Here is a 24,117-nt window from a genome sequence, read left to right on the forward strand (position 1 = left end):
ACATTGTAATATTTATAGATGGGTTAATGTGGGGAGCACACTGTAATATTTATAGATGGGTTAATGTGGGGAACACACTGTAATATTTATAGATCTGATAAGGTTTGGAACACACTGTTATATTTATGGATGTGTTAATGTGGGGAACACATTGTAATATTTATTGTTGTGTTAATGTGGGGAACACACTGTAATATTTATTGTTGTGTTAATGTGGGGAACACATGATAATATTTATAGATGGGTAAATGTGGGGAACACAATGTAATCTTTATAGATGGGTAAATGTGGGGAAAACGCTGTAATATTTATAGATGTGTTAATGTGCGGAACACATTGTCATTTTTTGAGATGGGTTAATGTGGGGTACACAATTTAATATTTATAGATGTGTTATTGTGGGGAACACATTGCAATATTTATAGATGTGTTAATGTGGGGAACACTCTGTAATATTTATAGATGTGTTAATGTGGGGAACACACTGTAATATTTATAGATGTGTTAATGTGGGGAACACACTAATATTTATTGTTGTGTTAATGTGGGGAACAAATTGTATTATTTATTGTTGTGTTAATGTGGGGAACACACTGTAATATTTATTGTCGTGTTAATGTGGGGAACAATCTGTAATATTTATAGATGTGTTAATGTGGGGAACACATTGTAATATTTATAGATGGGTTAATGTAGGGAACACACTGTAATATTTATTGTCGTGTTAATGTGGGGAACAATCTGTAATATTTATAGATGTGTTAATGTGGGGAACACACTGTAATATTTATAGATGTGTTAATGTAGGGAACACACTCTAATATTTATTGTTGTGTTAATGTGGGGAACACATTGTAATATTTAACGTTGTGTTAATGCGGGGAACACACTGCATTATTTATAGATGTGTCAAGGTGGGGAACACACTGTAATATTTATAGATGCGTTAATGAGGGGAACACATTGTAATATTTATAGATGGGTTAATGTAGGCTACACAATGTAATATTTATAGATGTGTAAATGTGGGGAACACACTCTAATATTTATTGTTGTGTTAATGTGGGGAACACACTGTAATATTTATTGTCGTATTAATGTGGGGAACACACTGTAATATTTATTGATGGGTTAATGTGTGGAACACAATGTAATCTTTATAGATGGGTAAAAGTGGTGAAAACGCTGTAATATTTATAGATGTGTTAATGTGCGGAACACATTGTCATTTTTCTAGATGGGTTAATGTGGGGAACACAATGTAATATTTATAGATGTGTTAAGGTGGGGAACACACTGTAATATTTATAGATGTGTTAATGTGGGGAACATATTGTAATATTTATAGATGTGTTAATGTGGGGAACACACTGTAATATTTATAGATGTGTTAAGGTGGGGAACACACTGTAATATTTATAGACGTGTTAATGTGGGGAACACACTGTAATATTTATAGATATGTTAATGTGGGGAACACCCTCTAATATTTATTGTTGTGTTAATGTGGGGAACACATGTAATGTTTATTGTTGTGTTAATGTGGGGAACACACTGTAACATTTATTGTCGTATTAATGTGGGGAACACAGTGTAATATTTATTGATGGGTTAATGTGTGGAACACACTGTAATATTTATAGATGTGTTAAGGTGTGGAACACACTGTAATATTTATAGATGTGTTAATGTGGGGAACACACTGTAATATTTATAGATGTGTTAAGGTGTGGAACACACTGTAATATTTATAGATGTGTTAATGTGTGGAACACACTGTAATATTTATAGATGTGTTAATGTGGGTGAACACACTATAATATTTATTGTTGGGTTAATGTGCGGATCACACTGTAATATTTATAGTTGGGTTAATGTGGGGAACACACTGTAATATTTATTGTTGTGTTAATGTGGGGAACACACTGTAAAATTTATAGATGTGTTAATGTGGTTAACACACTGTAACATTGAAAGTTGGATTTATGTGGGGAACACACTGTAATATTTATTTTTGGGTTAATGTGTGGAATACACTGTAATTCTTATTGATGTGTTAATGTGGGCGAACACACTGTAATATTTATCGTTGTGTTCATGTGGGTAACACACTGTAATATTTATCGTTGTGTTAATGTGGGGAACACACTGTAATATTTATAGTTGGGTTAATGTGGGGAACACACTGTAATATTTATTGTTGTGTTAATGTGGGGAACACACTGTAATATTTATAATGTGTTAATGTGGAGAACACTCTGTAATATAGATCGTTGTGTTAATGTGGGGAACACACTGTAATATTTATTGTTGTGTTAATGTGGGGAACACACTGTAATATTTATTGTTGTGTTAATGTGGGGAACACTCCTTAATATTTATTGTTGTGTTAATATGGAGAACACACTGTAATATTTATTGTTGTGTTAATGTGGGGAACACAGTGTAATATTTATTGTTGTGTTAATGTGGGGAACACTCTGTAATATTTATTGTTGTGTTAATGTGGGGAACACACTGTAATATTTATAATGTGTTAATGTGGAGAACACTCTGTAATATAGATCGTTGTGTTAATGTGGGGAACACACTGTAATATTTATTGTTGTGTTAATGTGGGGAACACACTGTAATATTTATAATGTGTTAATGTGGAGAACACTCTGTAATATAGATCGTTGTGTTAATGTGGGGAACACACTGTAATATTTATTGTTGTGTTAATGTGGGGAACACACTGTAATATTTATTGTTGTGTTAATGTGGGGAACACACTGTAATATTTATTCTTGTGTTAATGTGGGGAACACACTGTAATGTTTATTGTTGTGTTCATATGGGTGAACACATTGTAATATTTATTGTTGGGTTGTTGTGGGGAACACACTGTAATATTTATTGTTGTGTTAATGTGGGTGAACACACTGTAATATTTATTGTTGTGCTAATGTGGGGAACACACTGTAATATTTATTGTTGTGTTAATGTGGGGAACACACTGTAATATTTATTGTTGTGTTAATGTGGGGAACACACTGTAATATTTATTCTTGTGTTAATGTGGGGAACACACTGTAATGTCTATTGTTGTGTTAATGTGGGGAACACACTGTAATATTTATTGTTGTGTTAATGTGGGGAACACACTGTAATATTTATTCTTGTGTTAATGTGGGGAACACACTGTAATGTTTATTGTTGTGTTCATGTGGGTGAACACACTGTAATATTTATTGTTGTGTTAATGTGGGTGAACACACTGTCATATGTATTGTTGGGTTGTTGTGGGGAACACACTCTAATGTTTATGGTTTTGTTAATGTGGGTAACACACTGTAATATTTATTGTTGTGTTAATGTGGGTGAACACACTGTAATATTTATTGTTGTGTTAATGTGGGTGAACACACTGTAATATTTATTGTTGGGTTGTTGTGGGGAACACACTCTAATGTTTATGGTTTTGTTAATGTGGGTAACACACTGTAATATTTATAGATTTGTTAATGTGGGAACACACTCCTATATTTATATAATGCTGCCAGACCTGCTGAGTGATTCCAGCATTTCTTGTTTTTATTTCAGATTTCCATACTTCCAGTATTTTGCTTTTACTCCTATATTTATAGTTGGCTTAATGTGGGGAACACAGTAATATTTATTGTTGTGTTAATGTGGGCGAACACACTCTAATATTTATTGATGGCTTAATGTGTGCAGAGAGATCGACCGTTGACATGCTGTTCTCCCTTCTTCAGATGCAGGAGAAATGCCACGAACAGATGCCCCTCTACATTGCTTTCATTGATCTCACCAAAGCCTTTGACCTTGTCAGCAGACTTGGTCTCTTCAGACTACTAGAAAAGATTGGATGCCCACCAAAGCTACTAAGTATCCTCACCTCATTCCATGACAATATGAAAGGCACAATTCAACATGGTGGCTCCTCATCAGAGCCCTTTCCTATCCTTAGTGGCGTGAAACAGGGCTGTGTTCTCGCACCCACTCTTTTTGGGATTTTCTTCTCCCTGCTGCTTTCACATGCGTTCAAGTCCTCTGAAGAAGGAATTTTCCGACACATAAGATCAGGGGGCAGGTTGTTCAACCTTGCCCGTCGAAGAGCGAAGTCCAAAGTACGGAAAGTCCTCATCAGGGAACTGCTGTTTGTTGACGATGCTGCTTTAACATCTCACACTGAAGAGTGCCTGCAGAGTCTCATCGACAGGTTTGCGGCTGCCTGCAATGAATTTGGTCTAACCATCAGCCTCAAGAAAACGAACATCATGGGGCAGGACGTCAGAAATGCTCCATCCATCAATATTGGCGACCACGCTCTGGAAGTGGTTCAAGAGTTCACCTACCTAGGCTCAACTATCACCAGTAACCTGTCTCTAGATGCAGAAATCAACAAGCGCATGGGAAAGGCTTCCACTCCTATGTCCAGACTGGCCAAGAGAGTGTGGGAAAATGGCGCACTGACACGGAACACAAATGTCCGAGTGTATCAGACCTGTGCCCTCAGTACCTTGCTCCATGGCAGCGAGGCCTTGACAACGTATGTCAGCCAAGAGTGAGTCTCAATTCATTCCGATGAAGGGTCACTGACCCGAAACTTTAACTCTGCTTCTCTTTCCACAGATGCTGCCAGACTTGCTGAGTGATTCCAGCATTTCTTGTTTTTATCTCAATTCATTCCATCTTCGCTGCCTCCGGAGAATACTTGGCATCAGGTGGCAGGACCGTATCTCCAACACAGAAGTCCTCGAGGCGGCCAACATCCCCAGCTTGTACACACTACTGAGTCAGCGGCGCTTGAGATGGCTTGGCCATGTGAGCCGCATGGAAGATGGCAGGATCCCCAAAGACACATTGTCCAGCGAGCTCGCCACTGGTATCAGACCCACCGGCCGTCCATGTCTCCGCTTTAAAGATGTCTGCAAACGCGACATGTAATCCTGTGATATTGATCACAAGTTGTGGGAGTCAGTTGCCAGCGTTCGCCAGAGCTGGCGGGCAGCCATAAAGACGGGGCTAAAATGTGGCGAGTCGAAGAGACTTAGTAGTTGGCAGGAAAAAAGACAGAGGCGCAAGGGGAGAGCCAACTGTGCAACAGCCCCGACAAACAAATTTCTCTGCAGCACCTGTGGAAGAGCCTGTCACTCTAGAATTGGCCTTTATAGCCACTCCAGGTGCTGCTTCACAAACCACTGACCACCTCCTGGCGCGTATCCATTGTCTCTCGAGATAAGGAGGCCAAAGAAGAATGTGTGGAATACACTGTCATGTTTGTTGTTGTGTTAATGTGGGCGAACACACTGTCCCCATTTATAAAGTGGGGTTTGATTCCTTTCTGGAAAATATTGCATTATGTCCTGCCCAACACAACGATTCTAAGTAACACTCCAATTTATTTTCTTCTGATCGTCAGAAAGACTATTGAAGTATCTGAAGATTACTTTCCTGCTCGGAGAAGAAACAAATGAGATTCATCTATTTTTATTTTACTTAAAATGGGTCTGGAAATTTCCAGATCTGACAGCCATTTCTTTTCTATGAAGCAGTAAGACTTCCTGGCAGAGAGATAACTAATATAGAATGAGTTTGAAGAATTGTTTGAGCAAGATCGGGAATATGCTGCTTCTGGGAATGATGTTGGAAGCAGAACTCCAACAGGGTTCCAGCAGGGCTCTTATAGGATTCCTGCAGAGCTCCAGTAGAACTCCAGCAATACTCTAACAGGGATCAACAGGGTAATGATACAGCACTAACAATATTTCAAGGAGGCACTAACAGGGCACTAATAAGCAGTAACATAGCTTTAACAGGGCACTAAATGTAACTAACAGGGCTCCGAGCAGGCATGCCCACAGGTAGTTTTGCAGCATTTCTCTTCCTCTGGACAGTCGCCATCATGATGGCAAAACTCAGCACACATCTTAGTTCCACGGGGCAGGGAGCACCTTCCTGGTTTCACTGTGAGAACACAAAAGTGTGCAAGTCATGAATTGAACATATTGGGCACATGTACGAGCAACAGGAGGCCTCCCCTCACCCTCACACTGTCACCCTTGAAGGAGTAAAATGCAGACATATATCACCAGCATAAATCTGATGTCGACAGTGGGAACAAACACTGAGAGTATAGAGTGAATAACCATTACCTGTACATTGTACCTGTTTGAGGTGTGTATGTTGCACCTGTCTGATATGTGTGTATATATCTTGTTCCTGTCTGGGGTGTGCAAATTATCCCTGTTTGAGGTGTGTATGTTGCACCTGTCTGATATGTGTGTATATATCTTGTTCCTGTCTGGGGTGTGCAAATTATCCCTGTTTGAGGTGTGCATCTCGTACCTCTCTGAGTTATGTATCTTGTACCTATTTCAGGTCTGTGTGTACCTTGCAGCTGTCTGAGGTGTGAGCGTATTTTGCACCCATCTGAGGGGGTGAATGTAACTTGTACCTGTCGATGGTGTGCAAATTGTACCTGTTTAAAGTGTGCATCTTGTAACTCCTTGAGGTGTGTATTTCGTACCTGTTTCAGGCCCGTGTGTATCTTGCACCTGTCTGAGGTGTGTATCTCATACCTGTATGAGATATGATTGTATCTTGTACCTGTCTGAGATATGTATCTTTTACCTGTACATGTTCTGTGTGTATCTTGTACCTGTCTGTGTTTCTTGTATGCTTTTGATGCCTGTATCTTCCACCTAGCTGAAATGTGTGTGTATCTTGTACCTGTCTGAGGTGCGAGTGTATCTTGTTTGGCATCCTTCCATCTATTAAAGATAATGGGCACGCAGCAAACAATCCATTTAGGTGGGCTGTCTTCTCTTGGTGCACCTTTGCTAATGGCTGTGAAAGCCAATTCTTGAGAGGCAGGTTCTGCCACAAGTACTGCATGTGAAACTGCCAGGTGATGCTGCAAGTTGTTGTTTTTGACGTTGGTGCCCTGTTGCCAAGCTGCTGTAGCAACTGGTCGTTGTGGTAGTGCACACCAGTCCACAGGATGTGTCGCCATTTCCCTCTTTTGCCAGCTAGTGACTCCCAAGTGTGATAGTCGACATTTAGGGCCTTCATGTCACAATTGCAAACATCCTTGAAGCGGAGTTTTGGGTGCCCCACTGGTCATCTGGCCCTAGCTACCTCACCATACAGAAGGTCCTTGGGTGTGCGACCATCTTCCATTCTGTAGGTGAGTCCAATCCACCAAAGCTGGCTCTATTTGATTACTGCCAACACACTTGGGAGCTCTGCTTTTGAGAGGACTGCCACGTTTGTGATTTTGTCCAGCCAGGATATACCCACAATGCACCTCAGACAGTGACGATGGAAATTATTGAGCTGCTTTTCCTGGTAGCTGTAGGTTGCCCATGTTTCACAGCCATACAGCGAGGTTCTGAGAATACTGGCCTTATAAACCATTAGCTTGGTTCTAAGGGTCAGCTTGGTGTTATCCCATGTGCATTTTGTGAGTCAGACAAAGGTGGTAGCTGCTTTCCCAATGTGTGTATCGAGCTCTGCATCAAGGGACAGATTGTCACTGTGGACCCAAGGTAGCAGAATTTACTAACCACTTCCAGTGGAGCATTTTTTAGTGTGATCAGGGCAGAGATGCAAAACCTTGTCCATTGACTACATTTTTCTTGACACTGAAAGTCAAGGAGAACAAGGCATGGGAGAGACAGACAGTCTTTGTAGCTGAGTTTCTGTGTGAGTGACTAGTGCAGTATCATCAGCGTCGAGGAGTTCTCTGATCAGGGCAGATGTGTTTTTGTCTTTGCTTTCAGTCTTGATAGATTGTTGAGCTTGCCGTCTGACCTACTGTGCAAGTGGACTCCTTCCATATCTGCAAGGAAGGTGAAGGTCAGGAGCATGGAGAAGAAGATGTCAAACAGATTGGGGGCTAATTCACAATCCTGTTTCACTCCATTCTTCACTGTCGGAAGTGGAGCCATCAAACTGTACAGTGCAGTGCATGTTGTCATGGAAGGAGCGGATTAGACTGAGCAGCTTCAATGGACAGCCAGTTTTTCCCAAAATCTTGTTGAGGCCTGCTCTGCTGATAATGTCAAATGCCTTAGTGAGATCTACAAAAGTAAGGTAAACGGGTTTACTCTGTTCCCTACACTTCTCTTGTAATTGGCATATGGAGAAGATCATGTCCACAGTAGATCTACCGGCATGGAAACCGCACTGCACTCCTTCTGCAAGTAAATGAGTCTTTTAATTATGACCCTAGCAAAGGCCTTCCCCGTGACACTAAGGAGTGAGATCCTCGACAGTTATTGCAGTCTCCTCTGTAACATTTGTTTTTCTATATTGTGATGATTTTGACATCACGCATCTCCTGTGGAACACAGCCTATTTTCCAGCAGAGAAGGAGAAGGTTATAAAGGTGTGGCTATAGATGGGACTTTCCGTACTTGAGTAGTTCAGCTGGGATTCCGTCCTTGCCCGCTGCCCTCTGTTCACGGGGCGATCTTTGGCTTTCTTGAGCTCCAGTGATGAGGGATCTTCATCTAACTCATCCATGACAGGAAATTGTGGGAGGGCATTGCGCACAGAGTCTGACTCACAGGAGTACAGCTCACAATAGTGTTCAGCCCAGTGGGACATCTTTTTACTGCTGTCAGTGAGTACGTCACCGTCTGCCAACTTCAGGGGAACAATTTTGGTGATGGCAGGACCAAGCGGCCTGTTGATCCCTTTGTTCATGGCTCGTAGATTTCCTTTGTCACAGGCAGTTTGGATTTCTTGACATAAGCTGATCCCATGTTTGTTTGTACAGTATCTCCCTCTCCTCGGCTGTCTTGGCTACTTTCAGGTCATGCAGTGTCTTAGCTATTGGGTTTATGTTGGGCATCATGTAGGCTTTGTTTTTTTTCCTGTCTGAGATGTGAGTGTATTGTGTCCCTGTCCCAGTTGTTTGTGAATCTCATACCTATCTGAAGCATGTCTGTACCTTGTAGCTGTCTGAGATGTACCTGTCTTAGACACACACCTCTGACAGGCACAAGATACACATACAACTCAAACATGTGTGTGTCAGAGATGTGTGTCTATCTATCAGCTGTCTGATGTGTGTGTGTGTGTAGCTCCTATCCATCTGAGGTGTGAGTGTATATTGTACCTATCTGAGTTGTTTATCTTGAATCTGTGTTTGTATCTTGTACCTGTCCCAGTTGTCTGTGTATCTTGTATCTGTCTTAGGTGTGAGTATATCTTATACATTTCTCAATTATCTGTGTATTTAGTTCCTGTTTGAGGTGTGAGTATATTTTGTAAATTTTCCATTTATTTGTGTATCTTGTACTTGTCTGAGTTGTGTGTGTACTTTGTTCCTTTGTGAGGTATAAAATATGTGGCTAACATGGATTTTAGTAAGGCATTTGACAAGGTCCCACATGGAAGACTGGCCAGAAAAATAAAAGCCTATGGGATATGGGGGAATGTGATGAGTTGGATCTAAAATTGGCTCAGGGACAGGAGACAAGGACAGATGTTTTGTAAATGGAAGGCGGTTTCCAGTGGCATTCCACAGGGCTCAATGTTGGGTTCCTTGCTGTTTGTGGTATATATTAATGATTTGGACTTAAATGTGGAAGGCATGATTGGGAAAGTTGCAGATGACACAAAAATTGGCCGTGTAGTTGATAGTGAGGAGGATAGCTGTAGACTCCAGAATAATATCAATGGTTTGGTTGAGTGGATGGAAAAGTGGTAAATGGAATTCAATCCAGAGAAGTGTGAGGTAATGCATTTGGGGAGGGCAAATAAAGCGAGGGAATATACAATAAACAGGAGGATATTGAGCAGGGTGGAAGAAGTGAGAGACCTTGGAGTGCATGTCCACAGGTCCCTGAAGGTGGCAGGACGGGTTGATAGAGTGGTGAAGAAGGCAAATGGAATGCTTTCCTTTATTGGCCGACGTGTAGTATACAAAAGCAGGGATGTAATGCTGGAACTGTATAAAACGCTGGTTAGGCCACAGCTGGAACATTGCGGACAGTTCTGGTCACCACATTACAGAAAGGACATAGTTGCTGTGGAGAGAGTACACAGGAGATTTACAAGATGGTTGCAGGACTTGAAAGTTGCAGCTATGAGGAAAGATTGGATATGCAAGGGTTTTTTTCCTTGAACAGAGTAGGCTGAGGGGTGACTTAATTGAGGTGTACAAAATTATGAAGGGCCTAGATAGAGCAGACAGGAAAGACCTGTTTCCCTGAGCAGAGAGGTCAATTACCAGGGGGCACAGATTTAAGGTGATTGGTAGAAGGATTAGAGGGGACATGAGGAAAAACTTTTTCACCCAGAGGGTGGTGGGTGTCTGGAATTTACTGCGATCGGTGGTGGAAGCAGAAACCCTCAGTTCTTTCAAAAGGTACCTGGACATGCACCTGAAGTGCTGTAATGGGCAAGGCTATGCGCCAGGTGCTGGAAGGTGGGATTAGATTGGGCGGCTAGTTTTTTTTTATTAGATGGCACAGACATGACAGGCTGAATAGCCTCCTTCTGTGCCATAACATTTCTATGGTTCTATGTAAATGTTGATGTTCAGAGAGACTTGGGTGCATTCGTACAAGGAACACAGAAAGTTGCATGCAGGTACAGCAAGCAATTAGGAAGGTAAATGTCACGTTGGCCTTTAATTCAAGGAGCTTGGAGTACAAGAATAAAGAGGTCTTGCTACAATTGTATACGGCTTTGGTGAGACCACACCTGGAATACTGTGTGCAGTTTTGGTCTCCATATTTAAGGAAGAATATACTTGTACTGAAGTCAGTACAGCAAAGGTTCACTTGATTGGTCTCTGGGATGAGAGGGTTGTCCAATGATGAAAGGTTAAGTAAATTGGACCTATATTCTCTGGAGTTTAGAAGAATGAGAGGTGATGTCATTGAAACTTACAAGATTCTGAAGGGGCTTGACAGGTAGACACTGAGAGGTTGTTTCCCCAGCAGGGGAAGCTAGAAAGTGGGGCACAGTCATTTACGAGTGAAGTGAGGAGAAATTTCTTCACTCAAAGGGCTGGGAATCTTTGGAATTCTCTACCCCAGAGGGTTATGGATGCTCCATCGTTGACTACATTTAAGGCTGGGATAGACAGATTTTTGGTCTCTCAGGGAATCAAGGGATATGGGGAGCAAGCGGGAAAGTGGAGTTGAAATCCAAGATCAGCCATGATCATATTGAATGGCGGAGCAACTCAACGGGGCTGTATGGTTTACTCTTGCAGCAGTTTCTTATGTTCTTTGTTGTTATGTTCTGTCTGAGGTCTGAGTATATCATGTACATGTCCCAATTATTTGTGTATCTTGTACATATCTCAGGTGTACATGTATCTTGTACCTGCCTTAGGTGTGGGGGAATCTTGAACCTGTCTGATGTACGAATGTATCCTGAACCTGTTCGATGTCCATGAGTATCTTAAAGAACATAGAACATAGAACAGTACAGCACAGTACAGGCCCTTCGGCCCACGATGTTGGGCCGAACCATTAACCTATTCTAAGATCAAACTACCTACATACCCTTCATTCTACTATCATCCATGTACCTATCCAAGAGTCGCTTAAATGCCCCTAATGTATCTGCTTCTACTACCACCGCTGGCAGCGCATTCCACGCGCCCACCACTCTCTGTGTAAAGAGCCTACCTCTGACATCTCCCCGAAACTTCCTCCAATCATCTTAAAATTATGCCCCCTGGTGATAGCCCTTTCCGCCCTGGGAAAAAGTCTCTGGCTATCCACTCTATCTATGCCTCTCATCATCTTGTACCCCTCTATCAAGTCACCTCTCATCCTTCTTCGCTCCAATGAGAAAAGCCCTAGCTCCCTCAACCTTTCTTCATAAGACATGCCCTCCAGTCCAGGCAGCATCCTGGTAAATCTCTTCTGCACCCTGTCTAAAGCTTCCACATCCTTCCTATAATGAGGCGACCAGAACTGAACACAATATTCCAAGTGTGGTCTAACCAGGGCTTTATAGAGCTGCAGCATAACCTCGCGGCTCTCAAACTCAATCCCCCTGTTAATGAAAGCCAACACACCATACGCCTTCTTAACAACTCTATCAACTTGGGTAGCAACTTTGAGCGATCTATGGACATGGACCCAAGATCCCTCTGTTCCTTCACACTACCAAGAATCCTGTCTTTAAGCCTGTATTCTGCATTCAAAGTTGACCTTCCAAAATGAATCACTTCACACTTTTCCAGGTTGAACTCCATCTGCCACTTCTCAGCCCAGCTCTGCATCCTGTCAATGTCCCGTTGCAACCTACAACAGCCTTCCACACTATCCACAACTCCAGCAACCTTCGTGTCATCGGCAAACTTACTAACACAGCCTTCCACTTCCTCATCCAAGTCATTTATAAAAATCACAAAGAGCAGAGGTCCCAGAACAGATCCCTGCGGAACACCACTGGTCACCGAGCTCCATGCTAAATACTTTCCATCTACTACCACCCTCTGTCTTCTATGGGCCAGCCAATTTTGTATCCAGACAGCCAACTTTCCCTGTATCCCATGCCTCCTTACTTTCTGAATGAGCCTACCATGGGGAACCTTATCAAACGCCTTGCTAAAATCCATAGACACCACATCCACTGCTCTTCCTTCATCAATGTGTTTTGTCACATCTTCAAAGAATTCAATAAGGCTTGTGAGGCATGACCTGCCCCTCACAAAGCCATGCTGACTGTCTCTAATCAAACCATGCTTTTCCAAATAATCATAAACCCTGTCTCTCAGAATCCTCTCCAATAATTTGCCCACCACCGACGTAAGACTGACTGGTCTATAATTCCCAGGGTTATCCCTATTCCCTTTCTTGAACAAGGGAATAACATTTGCCACCCTCCAATCATCTGGTACTACTCCAGTGGACAGTGAGGATGCAAAGATCATTGCCAAAGGCGCGGCAATCTCTTCCCTCGCTTTCCTTAATATCCTTGGGTACATCCCGTCTGGCCCCAGGGACTTATCTGTCCTCATATCATTCAAAATTTCCAGCACATCCTCCCTCTTAACATCAACCTGTTCGAGCATATCAGCCTGTTTCACGCTGTCCTCACAAACGACCAGGTCCCTCTCACTAGTGAATACTGAAGCAAAGTATTCATTTAGGACCTCCCCTACCTCCTCCGACTCCAGGCACAAGTTCCCTCCACTATCCCTGATCGGCCCTACCCTCACTCTGTCCATCCTCTTGTTCCTCACATAAGTGTAGAACGCCTTGGGATTTTCCTTAATACTACCCGCCAAGACTTTTTCATGTCCCCTTCTAGCTCTCCTAAGTCCATTTTTCAGTTCCTTCCTGGCTACCTTGTAACCCTCTAGAGCCCTGTCTGATCCTTGCTTCCTCAACCTTAAGTAAGCTTCCTTCTTCCTCTTGACTAGCTGTTCCACATCTCTTGTCATCCAAGGTTCCTTCACCCTACCATCCCTTCCTTGCCTCATCGGGACAAACCTATCCAGCAGTCGCAGCAAGTGGTCCCTAAACAACCTCCACATTTCTGTTGTGCATTTCCCTGAGAACATCTGTTCCCAATTTATTCTCCCCAGTTCCTGCCTAATAGCATTGTAATTCCCCCTCCCCCAATTAAATATTTTCCCATCCCGTCTGCTCCTGTCCCTCTCCATGACTATAGTAAAGGTCAGGGAGTTGTGATCACTATCACCGAAATGCTCTCCCACCGAGAGATCTGCCACCTGGCCTAGTTCGTCGCCAAGCACCAAATCCAACATAGCCTCCCCTCAAGTCAGCCTTTCTACATATTGAGTCAGGAAACCTTCCTGGCCACATCTGATAAAAACTGCTCCATCCAAACTATTTGCACTAAGGAGGTTCCAATCAATATTAGGGAAGTTGAAGTCACCCATGACAACAACCCTGTTACTTCTGCACCTTTCCAAAATCTGCCTCCCAATCTGTTCCGCCGTGTCTCTGTTGCTATTGGGGGGTCTACAGAAAACACCCAATAAAGTGACTGCTCCTTTCCTGTTTCTGACTTCCACCCATACTGACTCAGTAGACAAACCCTCCTCGACGACCTCCCTTTCTGCAGCTGTGATACTATCCCTGATTAGCAATGCCACTCCCCCACCTCTTTTACCTCCCTCCCTATTCCTTTTGAAACATCTAAACCCTGGAACATCCAACATCTATTCCTGCCCCTGTGATATCCAAGTCTCCGTAATGGCCACAACATCGTAGCTCCAAGTACTGATCCATGCTCTAAGTTCATCACCCTTATTCCTGACACTTCTTGCGTTAAAATGGACACACTTCAACCCATCATACTGGCTGCAACTTTGCCCTGTCAACTGTCTAACCTTCCTCACAGACTCTCTGCACTCTGTATCTGCTTGTTCAACAGCTACCCCATCCACTGATCCGTAGCTCCGGTTCCCATCCCCCTGCCAAACTAGTTTAAACCCTCCCGAAGAGCTTTAGCAAACCTCCCGCCCAGGATATTGGTGCTCCTCCAGTTCAGATGCAACCCGTCCTTCTTGTACAGGTCCCACCTTCCCCAGAAGGTATCCCAATGATCCACATATCTGAAGCCCTCCCTCCTACACCAGCTCTGTAGCCACGTGTTCAGCTGCACTCGCTCTCTGTTTCTAGCCTCACTAGCACGTGGCACCGGTATCAATCCTGAGATTACTACTCTGCTCGTCCTGCCTTTTAACTTCCAACCTAACTCCCTATATTCACTTTTCAGGTCCTCATCCCTTTTCCTAGCTATGTCATTGGTACCGATGTGTACCACGACCTCTGGCTACTCCCCCTCTCCCTTAAGAATCCTGTAGACTCGATCCGAGGCATCCCTGACTCTGGCACCCGGGAGGCAACATACCATCCAGGAGTCTCGTTCGTGACCACAGAATCTCCTGTCTGTTCCTCTAGCCATTGAATCTCCTTTCACTATCGCTCTCCTATTCTCACCCCTTCCGTTCTGAACCACAGAGCCAGGCTCAGTGCCAGAGACCTGGCCGCTGTGGCTTTCCCCTGGTAGGTCCCCCGCCCCCCAACCGTATCCAAAACGGTATACTTATTATTGAGGGGAACGGCCACAGGGGATCCCTGCACTGTGCGCCTATTCCCTTTCCCTCCCCTGACGGTCACCCAGCTACCTTTATCCTGTGACTTAGGTGTCACTACTTCCCTATAACTGCTCTCTATCACCCCCTCAGCCTCCTGAATGATCCGAAGTTCATCCAGCTCCAGCTCCAGTTCCCTAACGCGGTCTGTGAGGAGCTGGAGTTGGGTGCACTTCTCACAGGTGAAGTCAGCAGGGACACAAGTGGTGACCCTCACCTCCCACATCCTGCAAGAGGAGCATGCAACTGCCCTAGCTTCCATCCCCTCTGCTCTAAATTGACAAAAGAGATTAAAAAATAAATAAATAAATAAAGGAAAACCTTACCTTACCAAACCCTCCACACACGAGTCCTTTTTTTTGGTTAGAGGAGGAGGATGGGTGGGAGACACTGCACGTGTAGTGTTTCGGGTTTAGCCACTGCCCGAATATATAAGTTTACTTACCCAGGAGTCCCCGTGTCCGCTGAATCGCGAGGTAAGTACTTTATACTGAAACTTACCTGCCCAGCTGCCCCCTGGCTCGCACTATCGCTGATCTTGCACCTGCATACGTGTGAATGTATCTTGTGTGTATTTTGTAGCTTTCTGAGGTGTGTATCACATACCTGTCTGAGGTGTGTTTGTATCTTGCACCCACCTGATGTGTATAGCTTGTACATATCTGAGGTGTGTGTTTATCTTGCACCTGTCTGAAGTGTGTATCTTCCACCTGTCTGAGGTGCCTATGTGTCTTATTCCAGTTTGAGGAATGCATCTTAGATCTGTCCGAAGCATGTCTGTATTTTGTAACTGTATGAGGGGTGTACCTTGTACCTGTTCCAGGTATCTGTGTATCTTTCACCTATCTGAGGTGTGTATGTACCTTGCAATAGTCTGAGGTGTGTGTGTATCTTGTATCAGTCTGAGGTGTGAGTGTATCTTGTACCTATCTGAGGTGTGTGTGCACCTTGCAATAGTCTGAGACGTGAGTGTATGTCGTATCTGTCTGAGGTGTGTGTGTATCTTGTACCTGTCTGAGGTGTGAATGTATCTTGTATCTGTCTGAGGTGTGTGTGTATCTTGTACCTGTCTGAGGTGTGAATGTATCTTGTATCTGTCTGAGGTGTGTGTGTATCTTGTACCTGTCTGAGGTGTGAATGTATCTTGTATCTGTCTGAGGTGTGAATGTATCTTGTATCACTCTGAGGTGTGTGTATATCTTGTACCTGTCTGAGGTGTGAATGTATCTTGTATCTGTCTGAGGTGTGAGTGTATCTAGTACCTGTCTGAGGTGTGTGTGTATGTTGTATCTGTCTGAGGTGTGTGTGTATCTTGTATCTGTCTGAGGTGTGAGTGTATCTTGTACCTGTCTGAGGTGTGTGTGTATGTTGTACCTGTCTGAGGTGTGTGTGTATCTTGTATCAGTCTGAGGTGTGAGTGTATCTTGTATCTGGCTGAGGTGTGAGTGTATCTTGTATCTGTCTGAGCTGTGAGTGTATCTTGTATCTGTCTGAGGTGTGTTTCTATCTTGTACCTGTCTGAGGTGTGAAAGTATCTTGCACCTGTCTGAGGTGTGAGTGTATCTTGTACCTGTCTGAGGTGTGTGTGTATCTTGTACCTGTCTGAGGTGTGAATGTATCTTGTATCTGTCTGAGGTGTGAGTGTATCTTGTACCTGTCTGAGGTGTGTGTGTATGTTGCATCTGTCTGAGGTGTGTGTGTATCTTGTATCTGTCTGAGGTGTGAATGTATCTTGTATCTGTCTGAGGTGTGAGTGTATCTTGTACCTGTCTGAGGTGTGAGTGTATCTTGTATCTGTCTGAAGTGTGAGTGTATCTTGTATCTGTCTGAGGTGTATTTCTATCTTGTACCTGTCTGAGGTGTGAAAGTATCTTGCACCTGTCTGAGGTGTGAGTGTATCTTGTACCTGTCTGAGGTGTGTGTGTATCATGTACCTGTCTGAGGTGTGAATGTATCTTGTATTTGTCTGAGGTGCGTGTGTATCTTGTACCTGTCTGAGGTGTGAATGTATCTTGTATCTGTCTGAGGTGTGAGTGTATCTTGTATCAGTCTGAGGTGTGAGTGTATCTTGTACCTGTCTGAGGTGTGTGTGTATGTTGTACCTGTCTGAGGTGTGTGTGTATCTTGTATCAGTCTGAGGTGTGAGTGTATCTTGTACCTGTCTGAGGTGTGTGTGTATCTTGTATCAGTCTGAGGTGTGAGTGTATCTTGTATCTGTCTGAGCTGTGAGTGTATCTTGTACCTGTCTGAGGTGTGTGTGTGTATCTTGTACCTGTTTGAGGTGTGAGTGTATCTTGTATCTGTCTGAGGTGTGAGTGTATCTTGTAGCTGTCTGAGGTGTGAGTGTATCTTGTATCTGTCTGAGGTGTGAGTGTATCTTGTACCTGTCTGAGGTGTGAGTGTATCTTGTATCTGTCTGAGGTGTGAGTGTATCTTGTATCTGTCTGAGGTGTGTTTCTATCTTGTATCTGTCTGAGGTGTGAAAGTATCTTGCACCTGTCTGAGGTGTGAGTGTATCTTGTACCTGTCTGAGGTGTGTGTGTATCTTGTACCTGTCTGAGGTGTGAGTGTATCTTGTATCTGTCTGAGGTGTGTGCGTATCATTTACCTGTCTGAAGTGTGAATGTATCTTGTATCTGTCTGAGGTGTGTGTGTATCTTGTACCTGTCTGAGGTGTGAATGTATCTTGTATCTGTCTGAGGTGTGAGTGTATCTTGTACCTGTCTGAGGTGTGTGTGTATGTTGTATCTGTCTGAGGTGTGTGTGTATCTTGTATCTGTCTGAGGTGTGAATGTATCTTGTATCTGTCTGAGGTGTGAGTGTATCTTGTATCTGTCTGAGGTGTGAGTGTATCTTGTATCTGTCTGAGGTGTGTTTCTATCTTGTACCTGTCTGAGGTGTGAAAGTATCTTGCACCTGTCTGAGGTGTGAGTGTATCTTGTACCTGTCTGAGCTGTGTGTGTATCATGTACCTGTCTGAGGTGTGAATGTATCTTGTATCTGTCTGAGGTGTGTGTGTATCTTGTACCTGTCTGAGGTGTGAATGTATCTTGTATCAGTCTGAGGTGTGAGTGTATCTTGTATCAGTCTGAGGTGTGAGTGTATCTTGTACCTGTCTGAGGTGTGTGTGTATGTTTTACCTGTCTGAGGTGTGTGTGTATCTTGTATCAGTCTGAGGTGTGAGTGTATCTTGTACCTGTCTGAGGTGTGTGTGTATCTTGTATCAGTCTGAGGTGTGAGTGTATCTTGTATCTGTCTGAGCTGTGAGAGTATCTTGTACCTGTCTCAGGTGTGAGTGTATCTTGTATCTGTCTGAGGTGTGTGTGTATCTTGTATCTGTCTGAGGTGTGAGTGTATCTTGTACCTGTCTGAGGTGTGTGTGTATGTTGTACCTGTCTGAGGTGTGTGTGTATCTTGTATCAGTCTGAGGTGTGAGTGTATCTTGTATCTGTCTGAGGTGTGAGTGTATCTTGTATCTGTCTGAGCTGTGAGTGTATCTTGTATCTGTCTGAGGTGTGTTTCTATCTTGTACCTGTCTGAGGTGTGAAAGTATCTTGCACCTGTCTGAGGTGTGAGTGTATCTTGTACCTGTCTGAGGTGTGCGTGTATCTTGTACCTGTCTGAGGTGTGAATGTATCTTGTATCTGTCTGAGGTGTGAGTGTATCTTGTACCTGTCTGAGGTGTGTTTCTATCTTGTACCTGTCTGAGGTGTGAAAGTATCTTGCACCTGTCTGAGGTGTGAGTGTATCTTGTACCTGTCTGAGGTGTGTGTGTATCATGTACCTGTCTGAGGTGTGAATGTATCTTGTATCTGTCTGAGGTGTGTGTGTATCTTGTACCTGTCTGAGGTGTGAGTGTATCTTGTATCTGTCTGAGGTGTGTTTCTATCTTGTACCTGTCTGAGGTGTGAAAGTATCTTGCACCTGTCTGAGGTGTGAGTGTATCTTGTACCTGTCTGAGGTGTGTGTGTATCATGTACCTGTCTGAGGTGTGAATGTATCTTGTATCTGTCTGAGGTGTGTGTGTATCTTGTACCTGTCTGAGGTGTGAATGTATCTTGTATCTGTCTGAGGTGTGAGTGTATCTTGTATCAGTCTGAGGTGTGAGTGTATCTTGTATCTGTCTGAGGTGTGTTTCTATCTTGTACCTGTCTGAGGTGTGAAAGTATCTTGCACCTGTCTGAGGTGTGAGTGTATCTTGTACCTGTCTGAGGTGTGTGTGTATCATGTACCTGTCTGAGGTGTGAATGTATCTTGTATCTGTCTGAGGTGTGTGTGTATCTTGTATCAGTCTGAGGTGTGAGTGTATCTTGTACCTGTCTGAGGTGTGTGTGTATGTTGTACCTGTCTGAGGTGTGTGTGTATCTTGTATCAGTCTGAGGTGTGAGTGTATCTTGTACCTGTCTGAGGTGTGTGTGTATCTTGTATCAGTCTGAGGTGTGAGTGTATCTTGTATCTGTCTGAGCTGTGAGTGTATCTTGTACCTGTCTGAGGTGTGTGTGTGTATCTTGTACCTGTCTGAGGTGTGAGTGTATCTTGTATCTGTCTGAGGTGTGAGTGTATCTTGTACCTGTCTGAGGTGTGAGTGTATCTTGTATCTGTCTGAGGTGTGAGTGTATCTTGTATCTGTCTGAGGTGTGTTTCTATCTTGTATCTGTCTGAGGTGTGAAAGTATCTTGCACCTGTCTGAGGTGTGAGTGTATCTTGTACCTGTCTGAGGTGTGTGTGTATCTTGTACCTGTCTGAGGTGTGAGTGTATCTTGCACCTGTCTGAGGTCTGAGTGTATCTTGTACCTGTCTGAGGTGTGTGTGTATCTTGTACCTGTCTGAGGTGTGAGTGTATCTTGTACCTGTCTGAGGTGTGTGTGTATCATGTACCTGTCTGAGGTGTGAATGTATCTTGTATCTGTCTGAGGTGTGTGTGTATCTTGTACCTGTCTGAGGTGTGTGTGTATCATGTACCTGTCTGAGGTGTGAATGTATCTTGTATCTGTCTGAGGTGTGAGTGTATCATGTACCTGTCTGAGGTGTGTGTGTATCTTGTATCAGTCTGAGGTGTGAGTGTATCTTGTACCTGTCTGAGGTGTGTGTGTATCTTGTATCAGTCTGAGGTGTGAGTGTATCTTGTATCTGTCTGAGCTGTGAGTGTATCTTGTACCTGTCTGAGGTTTGTGTGTGTATCTTGTACCTGTCTGAGGTGTGAGTGTATCTTGTATCTGTCTGAGGTGTGAGTGTATCTTGTACCTGTCTGAGGTGTGAGTGTATCTTGTATCTGTCTGAGGTGTGACTGTATCTTGTACCTGTCTGAGGTGTGTGTGTATCTTGTACCTGTCTGAGGTGTGAGTGTATCTTGTACCTGTCTGAGGTGTGAGTGTATCTTGTATCTGTCTGAGGTGTGAGTGTATCTTGTATCTGTCTGAGGTGTGTTTCTATCTTGTATCTGTCTGAGGTGTGAAAGTATCTTGTACCAGTCTGAGGTGTGAGTGTATCTTGTACCTGTCTGAGGTGTGAGTGTATCTTGTACCTGTCTGAGGTGTGTGTGTATCATGTACCTGTCTGAGGTGTGAATGTATCTTGTATCTGTCTGAGGTGTGTGTGTATCTTGTACCTGTCTGAGGTGTGAATGTATCTTGTATCTGTCTGAGGTGTGAGTGTATCTTGTACCTGTCTGAGGTGTGTGTGTATGTTGTATCTGTCTGAGGTGTGTGTGTATCTTGTATCTGTCTGAGGTGTGAATGTATCTTGTATCTGTCTGAGGTGTGAGTGTATCTTGTACCTGTCTGAGGTGTGACTGTATCTTGTATCTGTCTGAGGTGTGAGTGTATCTTGTATCTGTCTGAGGTGTGTTTCTATCTTGTACCTGTCTGAGGTGTGAAAGTATCTTGCAACTGTCTGAGGTGTGAGTGTATCTTGTACCTGTCTGAGGTGTGTGTGTATCATGTACCTGTCTGAGGTGTGAATGTATCTTGTATCTGTCTGAGGTGTGTGTGTATCTTGTACCTGTCTGAGGTGTGAATGTATCTTGTATCTGTCTGAGGTGTGAGTGTATCTTGTATCAGTCTGAGGTGTGAGTGTATCTTGTACCTGTCTGAGGTGTGTGTGTATGTTTTACCTGTCTGAGGTGTGTGTGTATCTTGTATCAGTCTGAGGTGTGAGTGTATCTTGTACCTGTCTGAGGTGTGTGTGTGTATCTTGTATCAGTCTGAGGTGTGAGTGTATCTTGTATCTGTCTGAGCTGTGAGTGTATCTTGTACCTGTCTGAGGTGTGTGTGTGTATCTTGTACCTGTCTCAGGTGTGAGTGTATCTTGTATCTGTCTGAGGTGTGAGTGTATCTTGTATCTGTCTGAGGTGTGTTTCTGTCTTGTATCTGTCTGAGGTGTGAAAGTATCTTGCACCTGTCTGAGGTGTGAGTGTATCTTGTACCTGTCTGAGGTGTCAGTGTATCTTGTACCTTTCTGAGGTGTGTGTGTATCATGTACCTGTCTGAGGTGTGTTTGTATCTTGTACCTGTCTGAGGTGTGTGTGTATCATGTACCTGTCTGAGGTGTGTGTGTATCATGTACCTGTCTGAGGTGTGTTTGTATCTTGTACCTGTCTGAGGTGTGTGTGTATCTTGTACCTGTCTGAGGTGTGTGTGTATCATGTACCTGTCTGAGGTGTCAGTGTATCTTGTATCTGTCTGAGGTGTGTTTGTATCTTGTACCTGTCTGAGGTGTGTGTGTATCTTGTATCTGTCTGAGGTGCGTGTGTATCTTGTACCTGTCTGAGGAGTGTGTGTATTTTGTATCTGTCTGTGGTGTGTTTGTATCTTGTATCGGTCTGAGGTGCTTGTGTATCTTGTACCTGTCTGAGGTGTGTTTGTATCTTGTACCTGTCTGAGGTGTGAGTGTATCTTGTACCTGTCTGAGGTGTGTGTGTATCTTGTATCTGTCTGAGGTGTGTGTGTATTTTGTACATGTCTGACGTGTGAGTGTATCTTGTATCTGTCTGAGGTGTGTTTGTATCTTGTACCTGTCTGAGGTGTGTGTGTATCTTGTACATGTCTGAGGTGTGAGTGTATCTTGTATCTGTTTGAGGTGCATTTGTATCTTGTACCTGTCTGAGGTGTGAGTGTATCTTATACCTGTCTGAGGTGTGAATGTATCTTGTATCTGTCTGAGGTGTGAGTGTATCTTGTACCTGTCTGAGCTGTGAGTGTATCTTGTATCTGTCTGAGGTGTGAGTGTATCTTGTATCTGTCTGAGGTGTGTTTCTATCTTGTACCTGTCTGAGGTGTGAAAGTATCTTGCACCTGTCTGAGGTGTGAGTGTATCTTGTACCTGTCTGAGGTGTGTGTGTATCATGTACCTGTCTGAGGTGTGAATGTATCTTGTATCTGTCTGAGGTGTGTGTGTATCTTGTACCTGTCTGAGGTGTGAATGTATCTTGTATCTGTCTGAGGTGTGAGTGTATCTTGTATCAGTCTGAGGTGTGAGTGTATCTTGTACCTGTCTGAGGTGTGTATGTATGTTGTACCTGTCTGAGGTGTGTGTGTATCTTGTATCAGTCTGAGGTGTGAGTGTATCTTGTACCTGTCTGAGGTGTGTGTGTATCTTGTATCAGTCTGAGGTGTGAGTGTATCTTGTATCTGTCTGAGCTGTGAGTGTATCTTGTACCTGTCTGAGGTGTGTGTGTGTATCTTGTACCTGTCTGATGTGTGATTGTATCTTGTATCTGTCTGAGGTGTGAGTGTATCTTGTATCTGTCTGAGGTGTGTTTCGATCTTGTATCTGTCTGAGGTGTGTGTGTATCTTGTACCTGTCTGAGGTGTGAGTGTATCTTGTACCTGTCTGAGGTGTGTGTGTATCATGTACCTGTCTGAGGTGTGTTTGTATCTTGTATCTGTCTGAGGTGTGTGTGTATCTTGTATCTGTCTGAGGTGTGAGTGTATCTTGTACCTGTCTGAGGTTTGTGTGTATCTTGTATCTGTCTGAGGTTTGTTTGTATCTTGTATCTGTCTGAGGTTTGTGTGTATCTTGTATCTGTCTGAGGTTTGTTTGTATCTTGTATCTGTCTGAGGTGTGTGTGTATCTTGGACCTGTCTGAGGTTTGTTTGTATCTTGTATCTGTCTGAGGTGTGTGTGTATCTTGGACCTGTCTGAGGTTTGTTTGTATCTTGTATCGGTCTGAGGTTTGTTTGTATTTTGTATCTGTATGAGGTTTGTTTGTATCTTGTATCTGTCTGAGGTTTGTTTGTACCTTGTATCTGTCTGAGGTTTGTGTGTATCTTGTATCTGTCTGACGTTTGTTTGTATCTTGTATCTGTCTGAGGTGTGTGTGTATCTTGTATCTGTCGGAGTTGTGTGTGTATCTTGGACCTGTCTGAGGTGTGTTTGTATCTTGTATCTGTCTGAGGTGTGTGTGTATCTTGTATCTGTCTGAGGTGTGTGTGTATCTTGGACCTGTCTGAGGTGTGTTTGTATCTTGTATCTGTCTGAGGTGTGTTTGTATCTTATATCTGTCTGAGGTGTGTGTGTATCTTGTATCTGTCTGAGGTGTGTTTGTATCTTGGACCTGTCTGAGGTGTGTTTGTATCTTGTATCTGTCTGAGGTTTGTTTGTATCTTGGACCTGTCTGAGGTGTGTGTGTATCTTGGACCTGTCTGTGGTGTGTTTGTATCTTGTATCTGTCTGAGGTGTGTGTGTATCTTGGACCTGTCTGAGGTGTGTGTGTATCTTGTATCTGTCTGAGGTGTGTGTATATCTTGGACCTGTCTGAGGTGTGTTTGTATCTTGTATCTGTCTGAGGTGTGTGTGTATCTTGTATCTGTCTGAGGTGTGTTTGTATCTTGGACCTGTCTGAGGTGTGTGTGTATCTTGTATCTGTCTGAGGTGTGTGTATATCTTGGACCTGTCTGAGGTGTGTTTGTATCTTGTATCTGTCTGAGGTGTGTGTGTATCTTGTATCTGTCTGAGGTGTGTTTGTATCTTGTATCTGTCTGAGGTTTGTTTGTATCTTGGAC

The 24,117-nt window shown here is 43.4% G+C and overlaps 1 protein-coding gene across 1 annotated transcript in view; it reads right to left on the minus strand.

Moving 5' to 3' along the window:
- Positions 1-5,495: 5,495 nt before the first annotated feature.
- The window catches only part of wfdc2 (WAP four-disulfide core domain 2), a 269,502-nt gene continuing 250,880 nt past the window's right edge, over positions 5,496-24,117 (minus strand). Inside the window, exon 25 of the mRNA XM_068048456.1 lies at positions 5,496-5,973. Within this exon, the coding sequence (XP_067904557.1) occupies positions 5,840-5,973 (134 nt within the window). The 3' untranslated portion in view covers positions 5,496-5,839. The remainder of the gene's footprint in view (positions 5,974-24,117) is intronic.

The sequence above is a fragment of the Heterodontus francisci genome, chromosome 16, assembly GCF_036365525.1.
Source record: "Heterodontus francisci isolate sHetFra1 chromosome 16, sHetFra1.hap1, whole genome shotgun sequence".
In the NCBI taxonomy this organism is placed as follows: Eukaryota; Metazoa; Chordata; class Chondrichthyes; order Heterodontiformes; family Heterodontidae; genus Heterodontus; species Heterodontus francisci.